Source organism: Mustela nigripes, chromosome 12 (genome assembly GCF_022355385.1).
Source record: "Mustela nigripes isolate SB6536 chromosome 12, MUSNIG.SB6536, whole genome shotgun sequence".
NCBI lineage: Eukaryota > Metazoa > Chordata > Mammalia > Carnivora > Mustelidae > Mustela > Mustela nigripes.
In genome coordinates this window covers 75,976,014-75,989,849 of record NC_081568.1, presented here as the reverse complement: position 1 = coordinate 75,989,849, position 13,836 = coordinate 75,976,014, and the positions used below count along the sequence as shown (strand labels likewise).

Below are 13,836 nucleotides of genomic sequence, written 5' to 3'. Positions count from 1 at the left end.
AAAGAAAGAAAGAAAGAAAGAAAGAAAGAAAGAAAGAAAGAAAGAAAGAAAGGAAGGAAGGAAGGAAGGAAGGAAGGAAGGAAGGAAGGAAGGAAGAAAGAAAGAAAGAAAATTAAAGACTGACCTATGTATTTTATACATAATCAATTCAGGTCAAAATACATTTAATGGTCAAAGAAAACCTAGTGTAAAATTAGTAATGCATTTAATGTGATTACTGATGTTTTCCTTGGAATATTTTTATGGCATTAACCTGACCTAATGTCATTATAAATTCAAATGTACAAGACACACATTTTACATAAAAGGTCCATTTTCTATTCTTACATAATGACCAACTTCCCAAATGGTCTATGGAATATCTTTTCCATATGTTAGATGTTTTATATTTAGGTTACAAAATCAAATAACTTGAGTATCTGCCTTCTATGTGTCAATTTTTAAAAATAAAATAATAGTTAAACATAATATACTTTCCAATATAATAAACAAATGGTAGTAGCAAGCATAACTTACCTGGAAATTAAATACCAATTCACTTCCCTTTTTTTCTTGTCGCCTTACAAAACAATCACTTTACATGAAGATTTCTATTGTACAAACTTAACTAATTAACAGCATGTTTCTTCAATTTTAAAACATGATGAATGGACTGAGTCTACGTCTAAAGCAAAAAATTAAGCAGCTGACACAGATCATTTCTTTCAGATCTCAAAATATTCCTCCTCCAACAGGTATCATTAGTATCCTCATTTTATAGAAAAGAAATGGCAATTTAGAAAGGTTAAGTAATTTGCCAGGATGCAGCCAAGCAATCTCTCCTAATTCTAGACACTACTCCCTTCTATAGTATCTTTAATTTCAGATATATGACAATCTATTTTTATTTGCATTAACATTAAGTGTAGATATTGGGGCGCCTGGGTGGCTCAGTCATTAAGCAGCTGCCTTTGGCACAGGTCATGATCCCAGGGTCCTGGTATCGAGGACTCCCCCTACTTGTATTTCCTCTCTCACTCTCTCTCTGTCAAATAAATAAATAAAATCTTTTTAAAAACAAACAAACAAACAAACAAACAAACATTAAGTGGAGATGTTAAGTTTCTAGGACAGAGACTACCTATATTTAAGCATACACATAATTAATGTAAACTGACCAAAATGACAGTTTGGCACAGATGTAAAGTAATGCTAAAAGACTTTCATCTTATACATACTGTGATTAAAAAATCACCATATTCCACCAAGTTACCTACAATTAATGAAACTGCTAACACACTTACCTCAATTAATTTGTTGGCATGTTCACGGAAAACTTGGGCATATTCCTTAACTTCTTTCTCATTTCCATTCTTTGCAGCTTCAATCAATACTAAAAGTGGAACATTGGTTTCCAGGAATGAATCTGAAACATGGTCCATGACAGCTTTGCGGAGCTAATAAATAAATTGTAAAAATTTGATTTTATTTCTACCAAGAAACTAGACTGCTTTTTTTCTCTTGTACTTCCAAATGTTAATGTTAGCTCATGATAGCTGGGCCACACTGATACGAGGATCCCTCATGTAAGCTGTGCAGCTACATGATCTGCAACACAGGAAACACGATCCTGAGGATAATGGTTATGCTGCAGTTATAGCATTTCAGCAACAAAATTTCAGAATTCAAGATAATATCCTTTTTTTCTTGGGTATTAAAAACTAAAGCTTGTATCTTAAAGGAATAATACAAAGCAGCTCCGGGCTGAATTGAAACACAGCCTTGGAATATATGTTATTAGCCTAACTGCCTAACTAAAAATGAAAACCCAGGACTAAGTGACTAAGTACCTTCTGATTTATCTGAAGAGGGTTAGCACACTGTGAACCTTAAACCTAAAATGTTATCTTTATAACCATTTCTGAAAGGACTTTACCAGAAGGAAAACAATTTAAAACACATTCCATCATTAATTTTGCTTTTTATCAAACATGATCAATAAAATGTCTCTCTACTAAGTGTGGAAACTGCTATTAGTACAATTTCATTTTAAGTCTTAATACATTGTTTTGTAAATTCAACCCTAATTTTTAAAATACTAAAAGTCAACTGGATTCTGAAATGTTAATGGGACTATTTAACAAATGAGATTCTTTCCTGTGTATTTACTAGCTTGGAAAATACAGCAAACACCAATATCTCTATACCCACATATTTGTACTAGAAAAACAACTCCACCAAGGATCTCCACTGCAATTTCTGCTTCTCCCATATGCAACCTAGTATCACGAGACCCTTCAGGGTTCTGTCACAGGTCCCACCCAAGTAATTTTACATTGAGTTTCTTACCTGTACATCTTTTTCATGCTAGAGCTAATTTATTCAGACCATCCCAGTGGGTTATATCATTCTAGGCCCCCAAAAGATTTTATTAACCATTTAGAACTTTACTAGCAATCAAACACAGACAGGTAGTTCCCTGTGAAAAATCCATCCTTTACCCCAATAAAAAATATGGGCCCAGTATTTATTGGAATTTTAACCCAAACCACAGAAGTGAGAACCTGGGAAAGCAAACAATTTGTTCCAGTTTACCTGTCTACGCAAGTCCCTAGTCTTCTTGGTCATTTTATCTATTGCAGAATTGAGTGCATCACTTCTTTCTTTACGTCCAGCCTGAAAAATAAGAAAAGAAATGCACATTGTAGTGATTCACAAGGAAATGTTAATTATAGTCAATAGTTGTTTCTGTTCAAATCAACACTTTTTTATTTTTTTTAATTAAAGCCCAAACTTGGAAAATAAATGGGGGTAGTATAGGAGAGAACCATGTGGCTTTGTTTATAAAAACCTAACCTTGGGGGGGGCACTTGGGTGGCTCAGTGGGTTAAGGCCTCTGCCTTCGGCTCAGGTCATGAACCCAGGGTCCTGGGATCGGCCCCACATCGGACTCTCTGCTCATTGGGGAGTCTGCTTCTCCCTCTCTCTCTGCCTGCCTCTCTGCCTACTTGTGATCTCTGTCAAATAAATAAATAAAATCTTAAAAACAAAACAAAACAAACAAACAAACAAACACCTAACCTTGGGACACCTGGGTGGCTCAGTTGGTTAAGCAGCTGCCTTCCACTCAGGTCATGATCCTGGAGTCCCAGGATCAAGCCCTGCATTGGTCTCCCTGCTCGGTGGGAAAGTCTGCTTCTCCCTCTTTCCCTCACCCCTCTTGTGTTCTCACTCCCTCTCTCTCTCTCTCTCTAATACATAAAATCTTAAAAAAATAAAAAATAAAATAAAACCCTAACCTTACAATGCTTAGGCTCCACATTATCTGATGGTAAGAACTGATGGAGTTTTACCAAGAGAAGCCAAGACCTGACTGTCATTTAAAAGGTTCTGCTTGAAAAAATTAAACCTTTTTTTTTTTTTTAAGATTTTATTTATTTATTTGAGAGACAGATAGTGAGAGAGAGACTGAGCACAGAGAAGAGGGAGAAGCAGGCTCTCTGCTAGCAGGGAGCACAAAGCAGGGTTCATGACTGGGGCCAAGGGCAGACACTTAACTGACTGAGCCACCCAGGCCCCTAAACCTGTATTTTACTTCAAAGTTGAGAATACATTAATTTCCCCTTGAATTGCAAGCAATATTAGGTTACACCTGATTCTCATAAACTCTGAGATGTGAAGAATGTCAAAACATGAAAGATGGCATCTGGCACTAAAACAATGTGAAACAATGAATTTTAAAGTTAAGATGCACCAGGAAGGATCTGAGTTAATGTGTATTATGCAGCTCCAATAAGAATGCTTTGTAAGATTACTTCAGCCATATATTTTTAAGTTCTAGGCAAAGATTAATCCAATTGTATTGCACAGAAAAGAACATATTAGTCACTCTGAGAGAGTTATATAAATGGGCACTGCTTCAGAGGTCAGGAAGTTGAGATTTTCATCAGGAAACATTTTAACCAGAACCAAAATTGATGGGTGCTGAAAGAAAAGGAGACAAAGCTAAGTTACCCAGGTAGAATTAGCCATGTGCTTGGAAATACCTTGGTAAGATATTAGTAGGTTAGTCTGTAAAGTACATTAAAAGTTTTTCCTTACAAAATGCCTGGCCAACAAATATAAAATAAAACACCTAGCACTCAAAGGAGAGATACAAGTAGACAAAGGAATTTAACTCAGTGTTCTATTTTCCGGTGCCCTCAAGACATTCTGGTATAGATATGCCATCAGTACACAAGCCAGCACAGCATATGAACAGCCAGGTGAGGAGATGTATTTTCGTGTTTTCTCAGTGCCCTGGTTCGTCTATTTGTTACTCGCCTTGTCTCTTCTCCCCCATTGGAACCACTGGAACAATGACACTTGTCCCTCTGCTCCCATCTCTATGGATTGTTACAGGAGAAAAGAAGGAATATTGAGGGATATAGATTACTCAGCAGAGGGCAGAAAGGAGACAAGAGGGGATTTCAGGAATACTAAGAGTTGAAATACAGATGCAAAATTAATACAATCACTCTCAAATTTGTTTAGGGTCACATCCATTACTTTTCCCCCTAATAATCATGTACTGCCAATAAAATTAAGTAGTCTAACTTTTGGGTTCAGCTCAGGTTGTGATCTCCGAGTTCTGAGATCAAGCCCTTCATCAGGCTCTATGCTCAGTGAAGAGTCTGCTTGGGACTCTCTCTGCCCCTCCCTCCCTAATCTTCTCTCTCAAAAAAATAAATAAAATAAAATAAATTTTAAAAAAGTAAAAATGAAACAATTTTTTTTTTTTTTTAATGGCTTTAGGGGCTCCTGAATGGCTCAGTTGGTTAAGCATCTGCCTTCAGCTCAGGTCATGATCCCAGGGTCCTTGGACCAAGCCCCACATGGGGCTCCCAGCTCAGTAGAGAGCCTGCTTCTCCCTCTCCCTCTGCCCCTCACCCTGCTTGTGCTCTTTCCTTCTCTTTCTCTCTGTCAAATAAATAAATTAATTCTTGGGGGGAAAAAATGGGAGGGGAGTTTTAAAAAAAAATACAAGAGTCTAGGCAAAACTGATTTATAAATGAGAATTTCTACTTGATGGAATAAATGGTGATTTACTCATGGCCATCAGCGAGAAAGAACGTGACAAGTGTAATTAGTTACTGACAATCTCAAAGATCAAAATAACAGGATCTAAGGCAAAGGTGACTAAAACAGAATTTTAAAATAATCAAACTAATGCCTTCATCAGGAAAGTCTCCATACATTCCCCAGAGACCTAAGAACACACTTCAAAAAAAATCTCTCTAAGTCAATCTAGTATGATTTATCATTATTCCTAGCTACGTTTTTAGGATGTTTCTAGGAGATCATTTATCCCAGAAAATATCAGCTATCTGAAATGCAAAAGCTGGGTACAATAACCTCATGAGAACCCAATCCCTTATAATCTCGAGTGCCCAGAAATTTTCTCAATTTGTGCAGAAGGATTTACTCTGCAAGTTATATAAAAGCAAATCATCAAGCTTGATTTTGAGGGAATCATAGCCACACAGCAAAATCATAGCCACACATACCACAAATCAGCTAATTCTATATTTGTGAAACTACCCTAAAAATCAATTTGTCTTTCTCGTTACTTTGGGAGATAAAAGTTTATGCCTCCTTGATCAGGAAGGGAAAGTTCAGAGCAGTAATCTGCTGAAGCTTTTAGGTTATACTAGACAAACCCTTTTAAAATCACAGCATCTCTTTAAAATATGTACACACACACACACACACACACACACACACACACACACACACATATACACACACATACACCTGGTGGTTCAGTTGATTCTTTGTCTTCAGTTCAGGTCATGATCCCAGAGTCCTGGGATTGAGCCCTTGCATCCTGCTCCCTACTTGGCAGAGAGCCTGCTTCTCCTCTCACTAACCCCACTTGTGCTCTTTCAATCTATCTGTTAAATAAATAAATCTTTAAAAATAATAAATAAAATAAAATATAATGGCGTAAGTACACAGGCATATACACACTTACAACTTTAACAATGAGCTTGATGAAAGTGGAAAGGCTGCTGATGCATAAAAAATTTTTACTTCTCTTTGAAATTAAAGTTGTTGGGATTTTTTAATTTCTAGTTTTAGTTATGCCAAAGGAAAGTTGCTCATTTAACCTTTAAAATAAATGACTCACAGCTCCTACCTAATTGAAACTCTATTCCATCTAAGCAGAGACCACCTAGGTCCACTCAGATTTGATATGTATGTTCTGCGAGGCAGCGACAAAAGGGCTAAGAAAACGACAGGCCATATTTAGGGTTTCAACATACAGTTTTCCCTCAGCAAGTAAATACCAGCTGAACTGAGGGGAGGTAAAGGTTATTAGCTAGATGGCCTCTAGCAACACAGTCCTAGTTGAGACAGTGAAAGGGCTTTCAAAACCCATCCTCAACAGAAGCATGAAGAAGCCATTTTACCTTTCTCTTATTTATTTGAGAGAGAGAGAGAAAGAGAGAGAGAGAGGAAGAGCAAGCACAAGCCTGGGAAGGAGCAGAGGGAGAGGGAAAAGCAGACTCCCTGCTCAACAGGAAGCCGGATGTGGGGCTTGATCCCAGGATCCTGGGACTATGACCTGAGCCAAAGGCAGACACAAATGGACCTGAGCCACCCAGGAGGCCCAGGGTTGCTCTACTTTTAACTTCTTAAGGAACCTCCCTACTATTTTCCAGAGTGGCTATACCAGCCTGCATTCCCACCAACAGTGTAAGAGGGTTCCCAATAGCCAAACTGTGAAAAGAGCCCAAATGTCCATCCACAGAGGAATGGATAAAGAAAATGTGGTGTATATATAATGGAGTATTATTTGGCCATCAGAAAGGATGAAACCTTACCATTTACACTGATGTGAATGGAACTAGAGGGTATTACACTGAGCAAAACAAGTCAGAGAAAGATAATTATCATATGGTTTCACTCATACATGGAATGTAAGAAATAGCACAGAGGATCATAAGGGAAGGGAGGGAAAATCAGAATGAGAAATCAGAGAGGGAGACACAAACCATGAGAGACTCTGAACTACAGGAAACAAACTGAGGGTTGCTGGAGGGGAGAGGGGTGGGGGATAGGGTAACTGGACAGTGGGCATTACGAAGGGCATGTGATGTGTTGGCTCTGGGTGTTATATGCAACTGATGAATAACTGAACTCTACATCTGAAACTAATGATGTCCTGTATGTTGGCTAACTGAACTTAAATTAAATAAACAAACAAATAAAGCAAACAGGTATATGAAGTATATGAAGTTCATAAAATAAGGCCTTAATTTTGAAACTACTAATAACCCAGAAGAAAAAAAGAGTAGGATGACTCAACTGTGAGGATATTTCAGAAGGATTTTTTTTTTTTAAGATTTTATTTATTTATTTAACAGACAGAGATCACAAGTAGGCAGAGAGGTGGGCAGAGGCGGTGGGGGGAAGCAGGCTCCCCACCGAGCATAGGACTCGATCCCAGGACCTCGAGACCATGACCTGAGCCGAAGGCAGAGGCTTTAAAGCACTGGACCACCCAGGCGCCCCTCTCAGAAGGATTTTTAAATGCTCAGTCGACTAGGACAATCAGGCTAAGATTTGGTGATAATCCAGGATCTCTTGATTTCTACACTGATTAACAACAACAAAAAAGCACTGAGCTTGATGTGGGGCCTGCTCTCATGACCATGAGATCACGACCCAGGCTAAAATCAAGAATTGGACACTCAAATGACTGAGCCACCCAGGCACCCTGCCAAATTAATTTAATTTTAAAAAATAGCTTACAAATCTTTTAAGAACGAGCAAATGAAATACACATCCACGGAAAGGAACAAAAGGATAATAAACTATATACAAATGATAGTCATTGTTACTCATAAGTAGAGAGAAACAAAAGAGCATTTTTCACCTATGAGATTCCCAGATATTGTTAAATATGGTGTGGGGGGTGGCGGAGGGAGGTGGTGGGATTCCGGTTAGTGAACACTTACAGACTTCTGGGGAAGTATGAAATGGTTTAAAACTTTTTGGAAGGCCATGTAGCAATGTCTATCAATTTTAAATATACATACACTGTAACCCAGTGATTTTATGGTTAGGAATTTATATATAAACTTGCCTAAGGATGCAGAGATATTAAAAGGATATTCGTTTCACACTGTCTGCAAAAGCCAAAATCCTCAAAACAAACTACATGTTCACAAATTACAGTATAGCCATACAATGGAAAAACTATAAAGCCATAGACAGACAGACATCCTGCAAAAAAAAAGCAGCAGCAATTTGGAATCAGCTCCCACAGGATGTCAAGCCTTAGCAGTACTGTTTCAGCAATATGGGTTCAGCTCAAGCCCAGCTATAATGCTAACATGCGGCTATAAGCCTTTCATAGTAAGCAATGATCTTTTTCTCTTTGGGTCAAATTTTTGTTATTTTCTTTGCATTGATGACATCACATGTTCAAATTTTTTTGCTTGTCTTAGCACAGGTCGCTGTCCTTCTATCCCAGATTTTTGAGGGAATGACATTTCTAAGGTTCAGCAATGAAGACTGCTAGCATCTAGCCAATATACACACAAATTCACCCCTTTTAAGTTTAGCCAACTGGGTCAAAAGGCCTAACACTGAAAGGGATTCTTCAAGAAAATATGAATGGGTATCTTAACTCTTAATTCTGTTCTGTGCAAATGGCTTTGTATACCTGTGAGCCACCTATGTTGGCAGGAGGAAACACATCTAAAGAGAAAGCTACTTGGAAACAGAGTGGGAAAAGTAGGAAGGACAAATCCAAACGTGGCAGTATTTCAGAATAAAAAAATGAAGCCTGCCACACACACACACACACACAAGGAAGGGAAAAACATGAACATGATGAAGCCACTGTGCAAACAGTTTAAAAAAGGGTTTGGCAATACAAATTTCAATCAGTCTGCATTAATCAAGACTTTAAGACAGCTCTGTTTGGTATGAGGTCTATGGTAGATGAAATAAAAGATCTTCATGGCTGAAATGCACCTCTGCCCCACGTTCTATGAAGATTTCCCCTCAACTAATGTCTGACTCTCCAGTGCATCATCCCAGTATTTACTACTGAATTACCTAGCCTTGGACACAAAATACAAAATTAGCACTACAGAGTTGGGCTGTTACCTGATCCTAGCCCTGCTACCCCCACCAGCAACAACCAAAAAACACTTGCCTCCAAAGCTAGAAGAAATCCCTAAGTTTGTAAGTTATTGCATCAAAAGGAACACAGTTCACCATCACTGTGGCACCACTACTCCTTCTTTCTGCTTTCTCTGTCATGTTTACTAACAAGAGAACAAAAGGACTTTTTTTTATTATAATTTTTTATTTTTTATAAACATATATTTTTATCCCCAGGGGTACAGGTCTGTGAATCACCAGGTTTACACACTTCACAGCACGCACCAAAGCACATACCCTCCCCGATGTCCATAATCCCACCCCCTTCTCCCAAACCCCCTCTCCCCCAAAAGGACTTTCAAATACCAAAATCAATGGAGGGTAGGGATAGGGACAAAGAACTAGTAAAAAACGGGATTCCTGGCCATAAGTGGACAATTGACTTTTAAAAAGGTATTTGAAAAGAAAGATTACCAACCATCACCTATTTATTTACACACTACAGTGGTCTAGTGAACACCAAGGCTCTGGGAGCCTAGTGTTCTGAATGCTCTCAGATCCTCCAGCTCCACCTGGGACCATCAACTACTCTTTATAATCCATCCCAACATGATAAGAAAATATGAATGGGTATCTTAACTGGTAAAGCCAAAGCATCCTTATATAGTCTATCTGCCTCTGTCATACACATTTTGTTTCTTGAGAAGATAACAAGTTATGTTCAGCAGGAACTTCACTGGTTTTTCTTTTTTTCTAAATAGCAAATCAAATAATTTAAAAGAACAGTCATATCTTTGCCGCCAAATACATGTAGTATGAAAGCGGTGAACAACTCTAGGATTTATCGTATCTTTTCTCATCTTCCTTCCTACTTCCCTACAAAAGAAAACCACTTATTCTAATATAGGCCCAAATATGAGGTTGCCAACTATGAACCCTAAAAGGTTCTTAGCAGGGGATATACTTAGACCCACTAAATCTAGGACCTTCACCCAAAAATGACTATCATTTTTTGATAAACCTCAGGAGATCCTCCAAGTAGCAATCAAGACTGGCAGCAACAAGGTTTTTTGTTTGTTTGTTTGTTTGTTTTTCCCACTGACAAACCATTTATGCATGCCCACTGTGGGCCCTGCCGGGTGTAACAAGGATCTAGCTGTGGATCAGAAACAGCATTTACCCCCATCCCTTCCCTGGGACAGTCCATTAGAGGGAGGCCTGAGCTGCAAGGACAATGCAGACCCCAATAAAGAGTCCCCAACTCAACCAGGCTTTGCAGTTCACCTGTCACGATGACGAGGCAGAGAGGACCTGAACAACGTTTATTTTAAGGTACTTCTCCAGAGCACCTATGTGTAGCACCACTGGTATTTGAGTTATTACAATTTTTGGATTTGGGAATAATTCAAGAAACATTTGACTTTTTAGCGTAGTGCAAAAATCAAGCTCTGGCTCTACCACAAATGAAAAGAAAATTCCATGTATCTGTACATCTGTCTCTCTGAGCAGGGAAATAATTCTCCCTAATCAGCAATACATATCAAAAGCAAACTTTCATATAGAGTAATGCACATAACTATAGCACCTAAGCCCTGCCACTTGACTCAATTACTTTTGCTTAAAGCCATTCAGAGAAGAGAGATGAGTTTGACTCTGCTTCTCCTTTGCCTTGTCACTAACAACAAAGCAGTGAAAACTTGAGCAGAGGATATGGACAGCGCTTTCCAAAGGCTGAACTACCACTTTAATTAAGTCAAAGGCATATGTATGGGGAGTGAAGCTGCCTAAAATGAAACCAGAAGTAAGTTTAATTCAGAAAGAACATGGATCTCTGCTTAGTCCTTTGAGCTAAAGAAACAGATTTTAAAAAGTAACAATATAAAATTCTATCAACAAACCATGTACTCCACCAATTTTAAGACAAACACTGTATCTTCTTTGGTTCCACAGACAACCTTTTGAACCCAAAGAGAAGGCAAGATGACTTGTGACTTAAAAGGAACTCTCTGGATACCGTGCATTACTGCCCACTTCTCCAGATGCGTGAAAAATAATTACTCTTGGGGCACCTGGGTGGTTCAGTGAGTTAAGCCTCTGCCTTCGGCTCAGGTCATGATCCCGAGGTCCTGGGATGGAGCCCTGCATATGGGGCAGGGGAAAGGTGTCTCTGCTCAGCGGGGAGCCTGCTTCGCCCCTCTCTGCGCTTCTCTGCCTACTTGTGATCGATCTCTCTCTCTCTCTCTGTCAAATAGATAGATAGATAAATAAATAAAATTACTCTTGATCGCACTGGTGCTTCTCTGGGTGATTTTCCTTGCCCACAAATCTGGTCTAACAGTGCTGGGATAATATAATTTAAGCATTCTCCATTTGTTAACATGTAAGAGGTAGGCAAGCAGACTAGAGAGCAGAAAGGAACCAAGAGTCTAAGGGGGAAGGAGATGCTTTCCTTCTAAATTTTCACATACAACTCATTCCTAATTGTGGTTGCTCTAATCCAACTGACTCTAATGCTTTTCTCCACATGGAACCAAAGTGGTTACTTCAGGGAAGAATTTAATCCAGTTCTTCTTGCATGTTAAAGGTATTTTTTGTTTTTCGGGTTTTTTTGTTTGTTTTGAAATCAGGGAGCAGCTTACTTCATTCAACAGGGGCAGTTACAGTAACCCAAGGGCTGCTTTTCCTTTAAAAAAAAAAAAAAATTAAGAGCCAGTCCTTATCAGACTCCCCCTCCTTAGATGTTTTGGGAGAAAGTTGCTGTAGAGCAGGAACTCTTGTCATCCAAGCTCACAGGCCCTGTACGAATCTGATTAAAACTTATTCACAAGAAACAGAATTCTGCAAATCAGTCTATGAACCCAGGACCCAGCCTATGGACAGGCAAGACTTCGGAAAAGATGAGGTCAGTGCAGGGGGAGTGACATCCTTTATGTCTAAAACCTAACCTTTCCCTTCCTTAACCAGCAAGTAGGAAAATGGCAAGAGTACTACCACAGGCTCATTAAGAATGTGGGGTTCCATTCATAGGCAGTTCTGGCCTGGGAGCTTGGCTCTGGCCTGGGGATGCACTGCAGTCCATGACTGTCTATCCAATCTTACTTTCCTCTGTGGCCTGAAGACTCCAGTGGCCTATAAAGTATTCCTACTGTCTTCTCTCTCCTTTTATACCTCTATGTACTTTCCAAATATAACTCTAATACTTCTAATCCATCTTGGGGTCTGCTTCTAAGAGGACTTAGACTAACCCACCTGCAGTTGCTGATGCTTCCACAGCACCTTCATGCAGGTCCCTGAGGACAGGACCTTGGATTCCTCCAATTCTCACTCCAGTAACACCTTTCAACACAGGAACTATGCCTCTTTAGAGTATAACTTCTTACTCAGCAGGATGAAGCTCCTGGAACCCAAGAGGCCAATGATGTTCTGGTTTCACAGACACCACAGGTAGTTTTGAAATTTTTGCCTCCAGGTTAAGCACCAACGGTATGACAGGAATTGGCATGGAAGCCCAAATTAATATAAGGTAAGACCTGTAAAAGACCTTACATCTGTCAGGCCTGAATATATGGAAAAAAAATACACACACACACACACACTCTCTCTCTCTCTCTCTATGTGTATGTATATGTATATATACACATATGTGCGTGTGTGTGTGTGTGTGTGTGTGTGTGTGTGTGGCCCTGACTAATGCTAGAAAAATCCCTCACATTTATAGTATATTAAACATGGACCTGGGGCACCTGGGTGGCTCAGCTGGTTAAGTGTCTGTCTTTGGCTCATGATCCTGGGGTCCTGGGATCGAGCCTCATGCTGGGCTCCCTGCTCAACAGAACACCTGCTTCTCCTTCTCCCTCTGCCCCCAACTCGTGTTTGCTCTCTCTCTCTAGTGTTCTCTCAAATACATAAAACCTTAAAATAAGATAAACATGGAATTGTACGTTCATAATCAAGTTCTGAAAAATGATGACACTATTCGACAAGGAGAAGAAACAGGTCAAGTAAAAACAAAACCCTATTCCAAAGTACAAGTGACCATCTGTATTCACCAGAGATTCCAACAACAGTGAGTATTAGACTCAAAGTCAGTTTTTAGTGTGCGGGTAGGAGCTATTAAATATGCAAATGCTCTGTTACATGGGGGCTACAATGCCCCAAATCAAGCTCAGTCCTTTCAGATGAAGGAGTAAGTGAGATTCAGAGGTAAATACGAGGGACTATACCAGAATCCAACCATGCTCTATCACTTGTCCTAAATCACTTCTGTTCTAGGTTTATGTTTATTTAGGACATGCAGTATTAAATGACAGTATCACCCTTATTCTCCTAGTAAGACATCTAAAGATCAAATCAGCATTATTTTTCAATCAGCACTATGATCAAAACATCATTGTAAAATGAGACAGAAAAGGAGAAATCTTTTTAACTCAATTTCCCCTTCAATTCTCAAGGAGCAAAAGTAACCAAATACTTTGTATTGTAAGGTTCCCCCACCTCCTCTTCATTCTTGGTTTATGATGTTAAGCTCTTAATGACAAGAAGCCAAGCCCAACTTGGCTAGTTTTCCAACACATCTAAAGCAAATCATACTCAGACTTCTATTTTCTCCAAGCATGACAACAAGGTGACGGAGTAGCTTTCCAAACTACTGGAGCAGCAGGCACTACCTCGCACAGGCCGGCGTTAAATATGCACTTC

General features: G+C 39.2%; 1 protein-coding gene across 2 annotated transcripts in view; it reads right to left on the bottom strand.

Annotated features, from left to right (window-relative positions):
• The window catches only part of CTNNA1 (catenin alpha 1), a 313,017-nt gene that overhangs the window by 51,260 nt on the left and 247,921 nt on the right, over positions 1-13,836 (bottom strand). For both annotated transcript variants that reach the window (XM_059417668.1, XM_059417669.1), the window contains exons 8-9: positions 2,575-2,655; positions 1,284-1,436 (exon numbers count right to left, since the gene is read on the bottom strand). In XM_059417668.1, coding sequence (XP_059273651.1) covers positions 1,284-1,436; positions 2,575-2,655 — 234 coding nt within the window. The remainder of the gene's footprint in view (positions 1-1,283; positions 1,437-2,574; positions 2,656-13,836) is intronic.